At 26.2% G+C, this 20,873-nt stretch overlaps 1 protein-coding gene across 4 annotated transcripts; it reads left to right on the top strand.

The window, feature by feature from the left end:
• The first annotated feature begins 247 nt into the window (after positions 1-247).
• LOC100168842 (neuropathy target esterase sws) lies at positions 248-17,628 on the top strand. 4 transcript variants are annotated; one of them, XM_008187655.3, is made up of 22 exons: positions 248-777; positions 2,131-2,206; positions 2,289-2,386; positions 2,624-2,737; positions 2,899-2,996; positions 3,114-3,354; positions 3,976-4,185; positions 5,450-5,522; positions 5,618-5,826; positions 6,453-6,661; positions 7,667-7,798; positions 9,313-9,436; positions 9,980-10,136; positions 10,720-11,099; positions 11,274-11,456; positions 12,550-12,705; positions 12,780-12,899; positions 13,045-13,231; positions 14,812-14,928; positions 15,346-15,557; positions 15,657-15,746; positions 17,276-17,628. In XM_008187655.3, exons 1-22 carry the CDS (start codon positions 676-678, stop codon positions 17,381-17,383), a joined length of 3,396 nt encoding a protein of 1,131 aa, XP_008185877.1. In that variant the 5' UTR covers positions 248-675; the 3' UTR covers positions 17,384-17,628. The 4 variants fall into 4 exon arrangements, with proteins under 4 accessions (XP_008185877.1, XP_016662215.1, XP_008185876.1 ...); XM_016806726.2 differs by lacking the exon at positions 14,812-14,928 and adding an exon at positions 14,388-14,504 and having other exon boundaries at positions 5,633-5,826; positions 17,276-17,626; XM_008187654.3 differs by lacking the exon at positions 14,812-14,928 and adding an exon at positions 14,388-14,504 and having other exon boundaries at positions 17,276-17,626.
• Positions 17,629-20,873: the final 3,245 nt, after the last annotated feature.

Below are 20,873 nucleotides of genomic sequence, written 5' to 3'. Positions count from 1 at the left end.
GGACCGCCAGACGTCATTACTCATTATCAGTAGTTAGGTGCCCCCACATCAGTACATCACCACGTCGTCAAGTCGCTTGTTTAGTTGTTTCCATGTAATACATAATTTCAAATATATTTTCTCCTGGCGAGGATGCCCCTACTCTTTTCGGATATTATCACTAGTGGATGAGTGATAAACAAAACACATGTTCGTTATCATTGTTATGTAATTCGGTCATCTAAATATAGTACTAATAAATAGTAAATACAACTTACTGATACCTTCATGATTAAAGAATTACTAAATAATATTATGTACAATGACAATACGACAATGCCAGTGAATGACTATAAGCTTGCCATAGTTGACAGTTGTAATGTGCAAGCTTCTGTGAGCCATAGTTGTTGTTGGCTCTACGAACTATGAAGTGTGGAGTATTATTTTAAATGAATCTTATGACTTACAGTAATTGAGCACTAGTGGTAGTGAGTACTGAGTTTCGAATGTTCCCTTGATTATTGAACTACTATTTCCAAACAACAAGTTTGTTTACACACCAATGAATATTTCGTATCACGCCACAATATTTGACTTGTAATTCGTTAATAATGTGATATAATAATTAGTTTCGCGGACATTGTATGTTTATTAAAAATTGTCGTCTGTCTTTCAAACCGTCAACACGTTTATGCGATGGGTTTATTTGACTTCACTAATTCCTTCCGAGCTATAATCTATAGTCCAACTTTTCAACAATGGATAACGTCCACTTCCTCTTTCATGCTGCTAAGAGAAGTAAGTATCATACTCTATCATTCATCATGTTTTGCTTAAATATACCATTATATAAAATGCAATACAATAACATAATATATTATACTAATCCCCTCCTGTGTAATAAATAACTTAGCAGTTAATTATTGTTGAAAATCACAAAGGAATACATTTTTGCAATTATAGTAACTATTGCGCCAGTTGATAATGCAATCCATGACAATTGTCTAGAACACGGACTAGTCCGTGGTCTAGAATTACATATTGTGTCACATTATGTGATTTGAAATTATAGGTAATATAAATATAAGTATTTAAAAAACTATTATTCTCTTCAAGTTTTATATTATACATAATTTAACATAATAGATATAGGCAAAGTGAACTTTTAAAATTTAAATGGTAAACAGTTATTTTATTAATATTATTCTTATTAATTAGTTGAAGAAGCACTTAAATATTATTACCATTTTAAATGAGTAAGCTAATAAATAACTTGCTTACATCCATACAATCATTTTGACCCATATTTCTCATTTCATTTACAACAGTCATACAAATTTCATAAGTTTTATGAACTCAAAAATTCTTGAATTTGATTTATACTTTTGAACTAGATATAATTATTCAACAGCTGTTATCTAATGCATCAATTGTTTAAATTCAAAATGAATCACTACTAATAACAACTCAGCATATGCCCTTTAACCTGTCAATAGGTATCTATATAATATACAAGGTGTCCCGCGAGGATTTACCCATTGCGATATCTCCTGAGATAATAAATATATTATAAATTATATTGTAATTTTTTTTTATTAGACTCACAGAGATAAGGACTACATATATTTAATTTTTTTATTTAATTAAATTTTTTAGTAAAAAAGTTAAAAAAGATATTTTTTTATATTTTCAATTTTGAAACTATTGAAGACTGCCATTTTATAGAGTTTATTTTTGTGAAAATATTGACTTCAAATTTTATTTTCATTAATCTCATGATTTTTAATAATTTTTTAGTTTATAGGTAAAACAGCAAAAAACAGGTTTTTGTCCGGGCAGCGAGTCCCCCTCTATGGCTAATGAGTATATCCTCACAGGACACTGTATATTTATTTTTTCTTTATGATTTAGGACCAGTATTACAATCATTGGTATGCTTCGATTACGCTTAACCGGCTAATAACAGATTTTATTACCAGCCGGTTAGGAGTCGGTTAAATTTAACAGGAGATGGTAATACTGGCCCTTAGAGTTACACCTTTAAGTAGACATTTATCTATAACTAAATTTTATTCAGATTTAACATAGAATGTACATAACTTTATATACCTAATTGTTTTGTTTTATAATAATAATTTTTTTTTTTTTAAGAATATGTTGATAATAGTTGTATGCATACTAGCATCAATGTTATTAAGATTTGCCTTCTACAAATGGAAATCAAAATGTAAGTTACTTACTAATAAAAATATTAATGAATCATTAAATCAATAATTATTTGTTTATACATAATGTATATTTATTTGTAGTTCATGTGATTCGAGGAAGTGACATCTGTTCTGTTCCTAAAACAAGGTTTCGAAAACGTGATAGAGTTTTATTCTATGGCAGAAAAATGTTGAGAAAGGTATTCATATTTCTAATTATGATTAAAGTAAACTTAATTTATGGAACAAGTTGTTATGATTTGTAGTTTCAAATCATTACTATTTACCACAACATCTAATATTTAAACATACATATCTACTGTAAAAATTATTTCTGTATAAAGTGTGTTAGTACAATTTTTATTAAAAGTACATTTCATTTTTTCAACTATAGTCATGCATGTTTATTATTTAACTTATATAAAATTTTGTTTAAGGTTAAAAGTATATCTGGACAAGTACACGGCCAGGGGAAAAAAAGAAAATTAGTAATCAAATTTGCTAGGCGTTTATTACAAATGAGGAAAGAAACATTACCTCAGAGATTAAACGTATGTTTTTATTTTTGCTTCACTCTGTTACAGTAAATATAATTTAAAATTAAGATATAGTAAGTATTTGATAGATTTAAAAAACTGAAAATAATTAAATATATTTTTCAAGATTTTAAAATTGTATATTTACTTGTACAACATTTTTTGTTGTGTTATAGGTATTGGAACCACCTGCTGAGTATTTAGAGGAGGAATTAATAACTAAAGACGGGCAAAATGTTCCTCCTGATGCTTTTTATATGCTACAAAGTATTCGGTGAGTTTTTATATCATTTAATGTAAACAAATCACTATCATATTTAGAGTTTTTTTTTTCAAAAGTTATAAATTTTATAAATATATATTGTTTTATTTATTTTTATTATTATTACAGAGTTTTTGGCCACTTTGCCAAACCCGTATTTTTAAGACTTTGTCGTCATACAGAAATCTTAAATGTACATGCTGGATCACATTTGTTTAAAGTTGGTGATCCTGATGAAAATGTATTCATTGTTCAAAGTGGGCTTATTAGTGTGAATATCACTTCAATTGATGGCAGTATTATGCCTCTGAAATTAGTAAAAACGGGAGATTGTGTTACATCATTATTAAGTTTTACTGATGTTCTCACTGTAAGTAAAAATATTAGCTATGTTCCTGAAAGAACAGATCCAAGTATTGACTTAAACTTGTTAATCTTGTCCATTCTCCATTGTGAGCAGTGGTGTAACTAGGATGTTTGTGATTGGAGTGTCAATTGTAAATATTATACAATATACATATAATCTATAACTTATTATATTTATATATTCTATATATATTATTTATAATATATTATGTCTGTTATGATCAATAGATTATAATAAATCATTAAATAAAACGCTCCACCATTTGTTTATAACCTGACCATCCATAAAGTTCTTGGCATTAAACCAGTAGAAGAAGCTTTAGCTTTCTATAAATGTTTCTTTACATGATTAGAAAACATGAAAATCCACTAATAAATATTCCTTTAAAGTTTAATTCATGTAATAATTTAATATTAATATTGACTCAGGTGGAGTGTTTAACTTTCAAACGCTCCCCTCTTTGGATACACCACTGATACTCGCTTGATATCGGCGAGTGAAGACCATATGAGGTCAAGAAACACGTACTTTGTTTAACTAACACCATATACAAATTGGGTCTGTTCTCCTATGACGCTATTTAATTAATTGCTTATTTTTTTTTTATTGAATAAATTAACTTAGGGCCATAAAAAGAATTATAAAACTGTTAGTGCTCAAGCACTTGAAGATAGTACAATAGTACGATTACCAGTTGCTGCATTTCAAGAAATCTTCGATGATGATCCAGAATCATTAGTCCAAATAATCCAAGTGGTAATGGTCCGTTTACAGAGAGTTACATTTACAGCTCTTCATCAGTATTTGGGACTATCTACTGAGTTGGTACAAAATGTAAGGATATATAATGGTTAAATTACAAATGCAGTAGTTAGTAGTATTCAGTATTAGATTCGAAGTGGAGGAATGAATGTATTGGTTTTACTTTTACAATAATAGCCATGGTTTTAAAATTAGATCTAGTTAATAATTTGAATAATTATAAATTAAAATAATAATAATAATATGATATCAAAGAAATAAGGACATTTTTGTCACCCAATAATTTCTAGCTATTCACATGTACCAGAAGAAAATTTTCAGTTGTGTCAATAATTAATATTAAATTATTATTAAGAGGATGGTACACAGACATTAGTTGTCTTCGTCTTACATGTGCGTAACAACACATTTTACACTCAATCGATCACGTTTAAGTCCATTAGTTTAAATATTTGAGTGAATTTACCCCTTATAGAATTTAAAGGTAAGATTATTTATTATTATTAGCTAGGGCATCTCATAAGCTTTTTATTATATTTTAATTTTAAGGCTAGTTATGAGTATTTTAAGATGAACAAACATTTTAAAATTTTAAAATATTCACTTAAATATAAAAAAAAAGCCAATGAGATGCCCTAGAGCTTACCTTTTAATTGTACAAATCACTCTAATTTTTAATCTAACGGAGTTAAATGTGATTTTCTATGTTACACGATTGCTAGACGAAGACAACTAATGTCTGTGTTGCGACATCTTAAGGCCCTTGCAAACCCCATCAATTATTCATCAGAATGACCTTAGAGACTGTTAAAAATTAAGATACTTCTAGTAGTTTGATTTAAAAAATTTAAATATTATTGATTTAATAAATATGTTTACTTTAGATCAGTCCAGTTTTTAAAATAATTGATGATGGTTGGGACTTTGGGAATATATTAGTATACAAACACTAATGATTGATAATTTACTATATATACAAATACAAGCAGTCACTGTGAGGAACAAAATAATTGCCTAAACAAAAATCCTTAAAAATTACATGTTAGCAAGTGGCCTTATGCTAGAGTGCTAGTGAGTGATTTAACTGTTTGGTTTTTTTATCGCTACGCTATTCAAAAAATAACCTAGAATTTATTTGAAACAAAGGAAAAGTTCCAATTTTGTATACCTTTATTAAATTGTATTACAAAAAATATGTTTTTATAATTATTTCTTAAATAGTTTGTAATTTTGTAACATTATAGCTTTTAAATTTGGCATATTTAATGTATTAGTAAATTGTCTCATTATTGATATGTGTATAACATTTAAAAAAAAAAGAATACTTTTGTTTTAGGGTTTAGAAGAAAGAAAAATGAGTCCTTTCATTTCAGCAACTAAAAATGAGTCTTCCATGTTTTTACAACAAGGTAGGTTTTAAAAAAATTATATTAATCACATTCAGTTATGAAATGTTACATAACTATCTTTTGTAAAAATGTATTGATTTTTTTGATTCGTGTAGAAATTTCTATAACAGATAAAAAATTTGAATCACTTTTAAATCAGCCCAAAACTGATCCAAAAATTGACCAAAAAGATTGGTATCTCAAAATTGCTAGGAAAATTTTTGTCAAAAAACTTCAACTTGATAATGAAGATTTATTATTGGGAAAAGTGGAAATTCGCAAAATACCTACTAATACATATGTAATGCAAGAAGATTCTCATAAGGTATGATTCTTGTTATTAATACATTTTTCTTTAAATTCTATAAGGGTTTCTATAAGAGTATATATTTACAGTAGAAATAATATATATTTACAGTGGAAATAATATATATTTAAAAAAAACCATTAAACATCAATAGTAATAAAAAACAATTTCAATATTTAGAGTTTCAGATATTTTTTAAAATGGGTATTTTAGTATATAAAAAAAAAACTATTTTGCAAATATTAGCATACTTGAATTTAACACATGCTTTATCTAGTTTTCACATAGTGCGTATGATAAAAGTAAAAACAAAATAAATTAAAGAAAGAAAGAAAGAAACTGCTCATAACGATGTATGTATTCATATTTAAGAACATGCATTTAATCCAAGCTAAATAATAATAAAATAACATTTAGCCACGCGTAGGGAATATTAAACCATTTATTTTATATGTATGTTAGACGCCAAATGGCGTGAAACGCATTGCTGAATGATCCTCATGATGCCAAATCCTCATAACGCCAAATCTAACCTAACATCAGTACGCATTCAATGTTTAAACATAAATTCAATCTTTTATTTAATTCTTATTCGGTTCATTTATTATTTGTAATTTTTATCTACAACATTAATAATATTTCAGGATGCTGCATTAGTTTTGTTGTTAAATGGATCAATGATAGTATCACAAAAAATGGACCCAGAAGGATTAACTGAAGCTCATATGTATTCAGTTAATCCTGGTGATATTGTTGGTGGATTAGCTGTGTTAACTGGGGAACCTGGATTTCTGACGTTTAGAGCCAACCGTCCCAGTATAATTTCTATATTATCAAGAAATACTGTTTATGAGTAAGTAATATTAATGTTTGTGACATAAATATCTGTATATAAGTTATGCAAGTTACCAATTTGAAGTATATTTTAGGTTGACAGTTTTTATAAAAATAAATTAATGATGGTATGTTATGATCTAGCTAATAAACTTTTTTTTTTTTTGTCATATTTGTTTTATTTGTACAATCTGTATAAAAAATAATTACAATAAGTACAATGGAGGGCTATTAAACTTAAGATAGAAAATATAATAATTGTTGGGATTAAGGTTCAGGACTTGTTGCATTAAAAATCTTTAAAATAAAATGATCAAAATATGCAGTAAACATTTTATTTTAATTTGAAAAAAAAACATATACTACATATAAAAATGTTAAAAAAATTGAATAGTTGAAAATGTATTATAATTGATAATTAAGCATGTTGTGTTCACATGTATTGTCACCATCTTATCGATGCATAGCATATTAAAATATACGTTCTGTCATTGGAAAACATTACATATTGTGTATCTTATTGCTTTTTACAATATTTTAATTTTTAAGTGAGTTTTTCATGACATGAGTATGAAAAATATTAAAATTTAAAAATGCTCATAATTTGATAAAAATTTAAAATATTTTAAATTATCAACAAGATAGCAACCTTGATTATTAATTGATTAAAAGACTTGTAAGATCTTAACTAGTGCAAATTTTTTTTTGGGAAATATTTTTCTCTAAGCGTTATCTTAACACAATATTTACTAACGACAATATATTTAAGTAAATAATAAAACGCCAACAAATTTTCAAATATGCAAAGTCAAACTTTAATTTTGCCATTTCGTAAAATTTGTTTATTTCTTAACCTATAATAATCTACGCCTACCATAAAAAAACTTGCAAATGCAAGTAGTCCTAAACCCTAGTTATAAAATATTGATCACTATTATTATTACAATATAAGTCAACCTAAAATAATTTCTTAAAATAAATGTTATGATATATAAGTAATTAATTGTTCAATTTTTTTTGATAGGATTATAAGAGTAAAACCACAAATTGTTTTACCTATAGCAAATACAGTGGTTACTCGGTTATCATCATTTGTACGTCAAGTCGATTTTGCATTGGATTGGTTGTTTTTTGAAAGTGGACGTGCAGTTTATAGGTGAGTTAAAAATTATTTCTTTACTTATGCAGATACAAATAGATAACATAGAGTTTTTGGTAAAATCCTTTTGTAGTGTATATGGCTTTCATAATAATCAAAAATCATTTTATAGTTTTATACATCATAGTGTTGTTTAAGTTCAGATAAATAATTCTAATAAATGTTATATTATTATAGTTTATTGGATATACACAAAAAATCATGACACAATACACATACTTTTTAATTTTTATGTTTAAGAAGATGCAAACATACAATCTCCATCTTACAAGCAAATTTGATGTTGCTAGTTTAAATATTAACTAATCAATTCACTAATTAACCAATTATCAAACTAATAGCCAAAAAGTAAGAACTTTATCTGTGCTTAGCGTTAGTTTTTTTTCTCGATATTTAAATTTTTAAGCAAAGTGTGAGTATGTAAAATATCACAATTAAATATCCCGCTTAAAAATATAAATATTGAAAAAAAGTGTATCCAAAAACACAGATAATCTTCTTACCTTTAAGTTTGTCAATAGGTCAATTCACTTTAATATTTAAGTTAAAAATACAAAATTCGTTTTTGCTAAACTTAATTTTGATATTTTTTATGTTTGTAAGACGGAACCAATGCATGCATGGTAGCATCCTCTTTATAATTTTAGAAAATGTGACTTGTTCATTCAAAATGGTAACTCAATTGAATTGAGTAATCTCCTCATTTTAGTTTTTACTATTCAAAAATCAAATGTATAGTTTTAGTTAAGTCTTAGATTAATACATAAATAGTCCATAGCTATATCTGTAATACCAAAACTGTAAAAATATATAGTAATTACTACAATTCACAAGTAAATTGAGATAACTAAGAATAAATTTATTAAGCGGGGAATTATTTATGAGTTATGACGCTTAAGAATGATGTTGTCAGTCAGCGATTAGAGGAAAATTAATTTATGTCCTTTAACTTTTCAGTAAAATATGCTGTTGTCAAGTTTTAACGTCAAAATTATAATACATGTCATAGATAATCTATAATCTATACTATTTATGATAAATGTAGACTGGCCAACCATATCAAAAATATAGTATATTGCTACTTGAATATTTTTACATTATATATAACAACATTATTAAGCGGACTGCCCACCATGCGGGTTGCCAAGAGATACAGTATACATATTCAATATTGATCTACATAGAATTGTTTTAAGATTATAAAATTATAGTAAATAATAAATTATATAAATAGAATTACAGTTAATTTAAAAGATAAAATACCTAATAGGTAGAATTTATGATGGTTTAAAAATATTCAGATTTTATATGAAATAAGAAAAATTAATAAAAAAAAAGATATTTCTTTTTTAAAAAGCTGTTATAATTAGCCGTTTTTTTTACAAAATATCATATATATTGTAACTTTTGATATTGGAAAGCATTATAATATAGCTCTATAATATTACTCTATACACTAAAAAATAAGAAATTAAATTGATGAAATATTGTATTTTGTGTATTTACTACAGACAAGGTGAAGAATCGGACAGTACATTTATCGTTTTGAGTGGGCGGTTGCGTTCTGTTATCACACATGAAAATGGTAAAAAAGAGTTGGTTGCTGAATATGGAAAAGGAGATCTAGTAGGCATTGTGAGTTTCTAATTTTTAAATGTTTGTTTGATTATTAAAAAATAAGCTAGAATGCAATTGGCCTACCTCTTATAACAAATAAAATAAAATCATTTTATGAATCTGTATTATTAACCCAAGCATCAGGAGATTCAAAATTATTTTGGGAACTTTTTTGTCAGTATTAGGTAATATAATTTTGGGGTAAAACCTAAACTTAAACAAAATATAAAAAAATAATTAATAAATTAATGCATTAACTATAGACTATGTATTAATTTCATAGGTAACAGAAATTCCATATTAATATTGTTTGGATTAAAAAAAACCAAACAAAATTTTAAAGAACCAATAATCTCTAAAGGTTCATATTCTGAATGAATCATATTATGATACACAGCTATTTTTCAATCAGATTTGTTTTTATTCCTAAAATGTTTGGATTTTTATTTATAAAAATTACACTATAATGTAAATTTTATTTTGTTTTATTTGTATTTATTTTTTTATTATCTATTATAATTGATTACCATTTTTATAATTATAATTATTGTATCTATTCAGGTAGAAGTTATAACCCAAACACCTAGAGGAACAACTGTTATGGCAGTTAGAGATTCAGAACTAGCCAAATTACCAGAAGGATTATTTAATGCAATTAAAAAACGTTTTCCTGGAGTTGTTTCCACACTTATTAATCTTTTGGGACATAGAATTTTAGGTAATTTAAAAAAATGTAAATTTTTGATCTTGTGTAACTTTATTCTGTCAAATAATAATTATGGTATTTTAGTAGTAAACCAATAATTCATTTTTTACTTAAAAGGTGATTCAATACCGTGATTTTCTGTCTTTGTCTAACACATGCGACATAGGATTTTATGGATTTTAGGTGTTCTTTGCCAAACATACCAATTTATATAATGAAGCGATAATAATTCTAAAAACATCTTTGTATTTGTCGTCAAGTTTATTTCAAATCGACTTTTCCATTTTTATTTTTTTATTTTAACTTCTCCTAAAATTGAAATTTATCAATTTTTTTTATTACTCTTTTTTAACATAACTTTTTTATATTTTTGGGGGATAATATAAAGAATGTGGGAAAGTCAATTTCAAGTAGACTTAACTAAAAATTCAAATCTGTTTTCAGAATTCTTATTAATTTGATTAATTAGTATGTTCGGAAAATAACACGTCTAAAATGTCGTGCATGTGTTAGACAATACAGAAAATCACGGTATCGAATTTTAAAAATGAGATTATTAAATATTGTTGTTAGTATCAAAATTATTAAATTCCAGGCACTTGGCAGAAGCCTACGATTAGTAAAACACTAGATACAAGACCAACACAAAGTAATTTTTCAACTATTGCTATTGTGCCTATATCAGATGATGTACCACTAACGAGTTTTACATATGAACTTTACCATTCGTTATGCTCTATTAGATCAACTATACGGTTAACTTCCGAATTTGTAAGAAGTGTATTAGGAAAATCAATTATGGATTTGAATAACGAGTATCGTTTGACAACATGGTTAGCCCAGCAAGAAGACCAACATAAAATTGCACTTTATCAATGTGATTATTCGTTCTCTTCTTGGACTCAGCGTTGTATTCGACAAGCCGATTGTATATTGCTTGTCACACTAGGAAATAAACAACCTATATTAGGAAAAGTAAGTTTTCATGTTAAACTATTTTTTTAGATTTCATAATGCTTATAATTATAATGTTTAGGTTACTAATAACTGTTAATAAATTACTATTAATTATAGTTGTAAATATCTTTTTAACTAATATCAATAGATATTACTTATTATACAAAATTAAAATGAATTCTTTTTTTCTAGTATGAAAAAGAGATTGAACGCCTAGCATTACGTACCCATAAAGAATTAATTTTGATACACAGAGAAGATTCAGATTTACCATCTAATACAGTTGAATGGTTGAATATAAGATCATGGGTATCTTCACACCACCATGTACAGTGTCCTAAACGTATATTTTCTAAACGTTCTGTTTCAGTAATAGTAAGTGTTTAATTAATAATCTATTCAGTGAGAGAACATGCCGATAATGCACATCCCCACTCTTTACCCTGCCATTGTGATCGATTCAACTATGGCAGGGTGCCGCAAGGAGATGTACAGAAAAACTAATTTTTGTCAGACCGCTGCGTGTTCTCTCGCTGGACAGGGTATAGTATGTATATTTTAGATATCAATAAATATCAATTGGTATCTACACTTTATATAATTAGTATTTGATACCTACAACCTATAACATTATTGAATAATAATAAGGGAAACATAGTAGCAAGCCTTCTTTGTGCTGCAGTTCCCAAATTGGGTGGTAGGTAATACCAAAAATTCAAAAGTGTAGTTAATTTAACCGATATAGGATAAAGTTATGGAATAAAATAATCATTATTAATTAATTTAATAATATAATATATTCTCATAATTCCATCTTATAATACCACAGAGAATCAAAATAATAAACAGTTGATCCTAAAAACCATCCCCTAATTTCCACCATACATGAGACAGTCTTCAGACTTCAAAACTCAAAGATTTTTTTTTGGCATTATGGAAAAATCATAGATAAAAAAGTAATAATTTTTAGGTCTGAATAGTATACCTTATACTAAAGTGTAGGACATAAGGTACTAAGTACTTATTAATATAGGTACCAATTAATAATATACTAAATAACATTTTATAAAATGTATAATTATTATGGTCTAGCATAGTAGTGGATCATTTTATCATGCTAAATGTCTTCGTTGTCATTATAATAAACTGATTTGTTTAAATGTGTATGTCGTTCCCACACAATTAAATTCTTTCAAATAGAGAAATAGGCTGGAAAAACATCCTTTCTCAGAATCATTATCATTGAATTCAAATGTAACTAATCCATTAGAGTAATCTACTCAATGAAGAGTAAACAACATCTACTATACAGGATGGTGATTTCCTTAACTTTGTAATTAAATACTTTGTAATTTTTTTAGTTTACTAAATAATAAGTATGATTAACAATTATTAAATTTTAAACCTACAAATTATGATACTTATAAAATCTAAATAAATAAATAATATAACACATTAATATATTTAGTGTGATCAATATGAAAAAATATTACAAACAGAAGTCAACATACATTCAGATTATTCTCGTTTAGCTAGATGGTTAACAGGGACTTCTGTGGGTCTAGTGTTAGGTGGCGGAGGAGCAAGAGGTGCTGCTCATATTGGAATGATAAAAGCTATACAAGTATGTTATTATTTTATTTTTCTACTTGGAGTTTTATTATATAAGAAGATATGTTTGTATTATTTATTCATCAGGAAGCTGGTATTCCCATAGATATGGTTGGTGGTGTGAGTATTGGTGCTTTTATGGGAGCTGTATGGTGTGGCGAAAGAGATATTATTGGAATGACACGCAAAGCCAGCTCTTGGGCTGAGGTATAAAAAATATATTTTTATGTTTTAACTAAATTTAAAATAACATATAAGCTATAATATTTTTTTTTTTTAATGCAATAACCTGTAATTAAACTGACATGCACTAAAAAAAATGTTAAATAATAAATTCAAAATTATTTTGTAGTCAATGACAAATCGGTGGAGGCAAGCATTAGATTTGACTTGGCCATCTACGTCTATGTTAACTGGTCAATATTTTAATCATACATTGATTTCTGCTCTTGGAGAAACACAAATTGAAGACTTGTGGTTGCCATATTTTACAATTACTACTGATATATCAGCCAGTAAAATGCGAATTCATACTCATGGTATAATTAATTCTTTATTTAACATATTAATATATTATGTTTATTGTTTGATAATAATAACAATTATTGTGTATAATGTGTGTTAAACATATTTATTAAAGTTTATTCGAACAAAATTAGTTATAATTAATGGTCTTATTAAATTTTAATGTTTATTTCTTAGATCTATCTTTTATTTTTTAAATGTTCTCTTAATCAATTTGTTTTCTTTTATACTTCTAAGAAGTAAGCTAATAAGTGTACCAGTTATACAAATGGTGTACATAAATATTTATTTAAAACTAGTATACACTGAAATTTAAATGTGCTTAAAAAATAACTTTTATTTTTATAACTTCTATAATATTAATTTAAAAATATTTAGAATTTTTTTTAAATGTTGATTTGTAGTTAATCAATAAATAAATACTATAAATAATATAATTTATTTTGATCATGATACTAATGATAATAGTTGCAGGTTGATCTGATCACATGCACTTATGACCTTAGATAATATCCTATGGATTGACCTATGTCCCATTAACTTGAAGCACTTATCAGCGACAAGTCTCTGATTGAGATGCTTGATGTGCACATGTGTTAAGAGAGATGTCACATATTTTCTATATGAATTGATATATTTATAAATATAATCCAACAGCTAAATATGTGATGATTTTTCTCAAGTATGCGCACATTAAGTATCTCAGTCAGAGGCTCATTGTTTATATGTATTTCAAATTTTTTACATGGGCGAGATGGACATAGCTCTGTCCATAGTATAATAAATATGATCTGAGCTTATAACTTATTAGTTATGATCCCTTACTATTGACACACTTGTATGCCCACAATACAGTGTGTACATAAAAAACCTAATATTTTCTAGGAAATTTAACCTTAAGCGATAAATATAAATATTTTTTAATATGGTACAATATTAAGTTTATATACACTGATTTATTTTTAACAAGAATTAACACATAAAAATGTTTATCGCACATACATATTTACAGTGACTTCATATTTTATTATTCTTCAATAAAATTAATTTACTGTAATTACTGTGATTGATTTACATATTTTGGTTTTGATAATATTAATTATTTAAAAAATATAAACAACATTTTTTAGATAATCCGTTTTGTTTTGAATAAGCGGTTTTATATTCTAGGATCTTTGTGGCGTTATGTTCGATCATCAATGTCTCTATCCGGTTACATGCCACCTTTATGCGATCCAATTGATGGGCATTTATTATTAGATGGTGGATACATAAATAATTTACCAGGTATATTAATCACTAGTTTTACATAAATAGATTATTTAAATTAATACAAAGCAAACAAGTTCAGTTAATTAATTTAAACAATACAAATGGTATAACGCTTAGATTAAATTTTATAATACCCAAATTTCTAATATATAGCATGGAAGCTAATTAAAGCATATTATTAATTTCCTGCAAAAATTCTTAATAAATATGTAGTAATTTTATTAATTAATAATTTGATATTGGAGAAATGTATGTGCGATAGGCATTTATGGTTAAACCTTTGTCTTAGCCAAGATGACCTTAATTAGTGTGTGGTAAATAGGTTATGTTTGGAGGTATGTGCGAGCAAGTATGTCAATTGCTGGTTTATTTCCTCCCATGTGTAATCCCGATGATGGACATTTACTTGCTGATGGTTGTTATGTAAACAATGTACCAGGTGAGTATTTTATAATCTAATCTAAAATATCAATTATGTTAGTTGGTATTTTTGAAGATAATTGGACTAATGTATTTTGAGGAAGAAAGGTACAACAAACTACCTCCCCACCCCCATATAATGATACTATAGAGTAGTATAAACATTGTATATTATTCTATTGCATCAATTTGTTATTGAAGTCTTAGTTTAATTGCACATACATACTCCAATAATCAAAATAATATCTAATACAGTAATATTAATAATTAATAATAAAAATAGTTAATACTATGTAATATGTATATATTTTTTTAATATTTGATTAAATATATTTCAATAAGTAACTTAGGTAAAATATTATTAAATAAAGAACTTTTTTGTAAGTCATAATATTAAATGCTAACTGTAACTTATTAAAATGTGTGTACAATTTAGCCGACATTATGCGTAACCTTGGAGCAAAACATGTTCTCGCTATTGATGTTGGATCTCAAGATGATATGGATTTTACCAATTATGGAGATAGTTTGTCTGGGTTTTGGTTGATGTGGAAAAGATTTAATCCTTTTACTGCATCAGTTAAAGTTCCAAATCTGGAAGATATACAATCTCGACTTGCGTATGTTTCTTGTGTTCGTCAACTTGAGGTAAAGTTTTACTCTTTTATCTTTATAAATGTTTTATTATAACTTATAATTGTCAACATATTTATTATTAAAATGTTGTTTTCTATTTTCTAAATAAAGGTGGTAAAAACGAGTGATTATTGTCAATATATAAGACCTCCTATTGACAAATATAAGACACTTCAGTTTAAAAGTTTTGAAGAAATAAAGGTAATTTTGGTGTTACAAATTAAATAACAATAATTCATCGACAAAAATACATGTGTGATGTAACCCACAAAATAAAAATAGTTGGGAAAGTGGGTGTCACTCTGCTATATAGTAGGTTACAAGCGGGTCCTTGTAATGGATGGTGTTAAAAATTTACTTCAATGATATTATAATATCATTGTATATGAAAAAATTATTCTGAGCAAAGACGGTCAGTTTGCCTATAATATATAAGTATATTTGATGATATTATTGTGAATACAGTAATTTATTTACTTATTTACGTGGAACCTTGTTTTAAATTTTCAATCCTTACCTATAAAAGTTGAAAAATTTTTAATTTTTAAATTTTAAATATTGAACTTTAAATGCTTATAAAAAAATTTGAGCATATATATTTTTAATATTTTTTAACTGCTATTGTAACAATATATCAGGAACCTCAAATTAAATTTTCACGCTTTTTGACCCAGCGAATAAAATTGTATTTACATTTGTAGAAAAAAAAAACAGAAAATGCCCATAAATAGCTCAAAACAAGTCAAATATTTTGAAAATTGTATGGTGTATAGAAAATAGCATAGTTATATAAACATTCTATGAACATTTTGTTGAAGATTTTGAAATTCCCGCTTCTCCTTAATTTTTTATTTTTTCCCAGCTAATGTATTAGGAGCCTTGTATTAAATTTTCAAACTTTTTTATTCGACATGTACAAGTTAATTGACATTCATAAGATAAAAAACTAAAAAAAATGAAAACTGAAGATGTCCGTAAACAATTTAAAACAAATCAAATTTTTTTTGAAAATTTTATCGTGTATTTAAAATATTGATATTAACACCTAGTAAAAATGGTCAATTGTTTTAGAGTTACACCAAAAACCAAAATTGATTTGTTCAAAAAGTGAAAACCAATTTTGTGTAAAATTCCTGCTTTTCCTTAATTTTTTTTTTGTTTTTCTCGGCGCTTTTGAAAACTACTGAGAGTTTTTTACTTTTGAACTCAAAAGTAAAGTTGAGTACACTCAATGTGCCAACTATATTCACTATGCTATCAGAAAAGATACTGTTGAAGAAAATCTAAGCATTTTAACTGTCCTAAAAGGTTTTAAAAAAGTATTTAATTAAACACATCATTGTAAAACCAATATATTCATTACTCCATCCACTCAGAATCTAAAATTTTCAGGAAAATTATTTGTTTACAATTTTATTAAATATGATTTAAAGAATGTTACATTTTTTTTGTTCAAATTGTCAACAAAAATATTATTTGAAAGTTATGTTACTTGGAAAAAAATGTTTATTATTTTTTTTATCATTGTCAATCTCTATTTTGATGATGTTGTGGGTTATATCAATTGGCCTTTTCATCATAAATATACAAGATCGTTGATTAATACATATTATTTTAAGTCATTAATCATAAGCTATTTGTCTTTGATTTTTATAATTATTTTATTTGTAGGTCTTACAAGTTAAATGTATAAAATAAAAAAATTACACATTGTTTTGTTTTTTTCCCAGGAAGTAGGCTATCAACACGGTAAGACATATTTTGCGGGATTAAAGTTGGCTGGAAAAATTCCGTTTGGAAAACAAGAATCCATGATGTCTCATATTAAACCTGAATAAAGTTTGCATCTAGGTATTGTTCAAATAATTTCTTCCAGTTACCAATTAGTTGAAAGTATTTACAATCATCAATTTATATCTATTTGTATAATTAATGTATATTATGTAATTAATGATTCAAAAAGAATTATAAGTGATGAACAATTGTGATACAAAAATTAATCTAGTTCTCCTATACCCCAACATTAATTTAGATATTAATATTGTATATATTTATTTCATAATTGAAAGTTTTGAATGTCAAAGAAACTTTAAAAAAAAAAAAAATGTTTTAAATATATCAATAATATAAGGTATTTTATATTTTTATTTTTCTTCAGATTTTAAACTTTATGGTTTTATTGTTAATATATAATACTTTATATTTGTGTTTTTTTATACATTTTTATTAACTATAATAGTTTTTATAATTTATAAAATGCTTTATTTTGATAGTATCACCAAAATCATAAGTTATAAAAAAAGAAAAATATTTTGTACCTATTCAAAATTTAATAAATACATTTTTTTTTTTAATTTTAAAAACTAGAATTTTAAAACTTTTCATTTGGTATACTCATCGTATTCATTATTCATCCATTTTATCTATAAATATGTTATCAAAAATATATTTTTCAATTAAGAAATTTCTAAAAAAAATAAGAATTTCATACTAAATATACAATGACTTCAAATTATGTAAGTCAAATATTTTCAGTAACACATAAAATTTACTGTACCCAGTAAATGGTTGTATAGTATAAGTACAATTGCATTCTATATTTACAGGATGTTTCTATAGTGGTCAACAAATGTCACCCCATTAACCTTTAAAAAATTATCCATATTATTCCATGTAAAGTCTAAATTTGAATTTACATGTCACAATATGATTATACCAATTCTTGTCTCACTACGCTTAATCAATACAATTATATTACCTACCCGTGACGACTTTTAGGTTAGACTTTTAGAGGATTATTAAATAATATGGTATATTTTAGGTACTGATTAATAATAATAATTTATTAACTATTTTAATTATATTACACACTGTGTCTTACACCAAATCAATAAAAAATATTTTATTATTTACAAATTAGTTCATAGTAATTAATAACGTGTATTATTTAGTATTGTGATTTGTGACCTACTAAAAGAATTTGTTAAGTTTTTACTAATTTCAGAGGTATAATACTGCCATCAATTGAAGCGATATTCACACTAACAATGAATACATTTTCATCAGGATCATGAACATTAAGCAATTAATATGATCCAGCATGTACATTTAAGATTTCAGTATAACAATTGAGTCTTAAAATATGGCTTTTTCAAAGTGGCAAAAATTCTAATAATAATAAATTAAGTACAATATAATATATTTATAACTGTTGCAAAAAAACTCTAAATGGAATAGTGATTCATTCACATTCAATAAAAACGAAAAATTATCAGGAGGACGCAAGGAACATGTTGCCTGCCTTTGGTTATTAATTCCTTCTCTAAATACTCAGTGAGTGGTTTCAAAAAATGGTTGCTAAAAGTTAACAAAGCAATATAGACAGGGCCGGATTTAGGGGGGGCCACGGGGCCCCCACAAAATGATTACCTTTTTTTTTTTCTAGTTATTTGCAAAACAATAATATACTATTTTTTTTTTTAAGTTTGAAAATTGGTGCTATTAGTGTGTGATAAAACGAAACACTATAAATTTAAAGAGACTTTGGACTATAATTCAAAAAATCCAGAGCAAAAAGAAGTTGTTAAAAATGAAGTGAATGGACTTCTGAAAAAAATCACTAGTTTTGAAATTGCGTTTTATTTGTTATTTTAGAATGACATTTTAGACCACTTCAACGCCACAAATCACTTGTTACAAAATCCTAAGATGGTTCTTCAATCTGCGGTAACAGCCCTTACTTCTTTGAAACTATTTGTTCAAGATAAACGAAATTCATTTGATGAATATGAAGAAACGGCCAAAAAATGTCAGGAAAAACCGACTACCCAGAAATTCGAATTCGCTCACAAAATGTAAGACTCACTCCATTGGAAAGTAGAAATCAGGAAACTACTCAACAGTGGCGTATATACAAATTATTTTCACTATGGGCCAATTTATCAATAGTCAGCATGGCGCGATTAACATAGACATAACTATACATTTATTATGGAACTGAGTGGTTATAAATACAAATAAAAATTGCGAAATATAATTTTATAATTATTATGTAAAATTAATTTTTAATTCTTTTTTAAAAAAATATTGACAATTTCATATATACATATATATTTTAATGTTATCTTATTGTGAATTTAACACATAAAAGTCATCAAAGCAAGTCCTGACAATCTAACATTTCCTTGTTGATTCCTCAAAACGATTTTAATCATGGTGAAAAACTGCAAACAGTGTATATATACATGAAATGGTTTAATCAAACCTGCAATTTCACTATGGGCTCTGGCCTAGAGGGTCTCCCCCCTATATACGCCACTGCTACTCAATTATCCCAAACAGAAAAATTCCGATCTGATAATTTTCTCCCTGTTATCGATCAGTTGTATACATCTCTGACTGATAGAATAAAAGCATATGATATAATATGTATATATGTAAACGATTTGGATTTTTCAGCAAATTAGGAATTATAGAAACTTCAGAATTTTTATTATCTGCCACAAATCTGGTCAATATATATTCTGAAGATTTGGATTCAAGCTTAGGAAACGAATTACTGCAGTTTAATAGTTTGGTTAATTTACGCCAAAAAGATTGTAGAAAAGAAGAACCGTGGGAATTATTTTTGTTCAGGATACTATGCGAAGACAATTTAAAAGTTACCTTTCCAAATGTAGACATTGCTCTGCGTATGCACTTGGTGTTAATGGTGGCAAACAGTAGTGGAGAACGCTCGTTTTCAAAAATGAAACTTATAAATAATAGATTGAGAACTACAATGACACAAGATTGTCTATCCAATTTAACCATTTTAAGTATTTTAAGTGATGTACTTAGGTCCTTGGACTTTGAAAATACCATCAAACAATTTTCTATTAAGAAGTCAAGAAAAGTATGTTTATTATAAATAACTTGTACATTATTTTCTTAAGTATTTTATTTATATATTTGTATATTATAAAATAACATTGTACCTTGAACTAATGTACTAAATATAATTTAATGTATCAAATTTTTTATTGAAAATAATTTGAAGGATTTATTTTAGTTTTCATTAGCATCAAATATATATTTTAATAACAACTTATTTAATGGTTTTGATGTACTAATTTAAAAAATAAAAAGAGATGACTTTAAAGGTTACTTGTATTTACTTATTAACTGTATTAACATTTTATAAATCTGTATTAATTATGTTCAATAAGCAAAATTGATGTGATAAGAAATTAATAGCATGATGAGAGAATAACTCATCAGTAATATAATTTTAAAGTTTTAAAGTATGTAGATCAACTAAAATTTGGGGACCCTGGGGCCCCCACAACC

This window comes from Acyrthosiphon pisum, chromosome A1 (assembly GCF_005508785.2).
Source record: "Acyrthosiphon pisum isolate AL4f chromosome A1, pea_aphid_22Mar2018_4r6ur, whole genome shotgun sequence".
NCBI lineage: Eukaryota > Metazoa > Arthropoda > Insecta > Hemiptera > Aphididae > Acyrthosiphon > Acyrthosiphon pisum.
The sequence above is the reverse complement of the archived record's forward strand: the minus strand, read 5'-3'. Positions and strand labels throughout refer to the sequence as shown.

Excerpts from the sequence above, each read along its gene's own strand:
- LOC100168842 (XM_008187655.3), top strand. The coding sequence starts at position 676 with ATGGGTTTATTTGACTTCACTAATTCCTTCCGAGCTATAATCTATAGT. Across the intron at positions 2,387-2,623 it reads GCAGAAAAATGTTGAGAAAG|GTTAAAAGTATATCTGGACA; the intron begins GTATTCATATTT and ends ATTTTGTTTAAG. Across the intron at positions 11,457-12,549 it reads AACGTTCTGTTTCAGTAATA|TGTGATCAATATGAAAAAAT; the intron begins GTAAGTGTTTAA and ends TAATATATTTAG.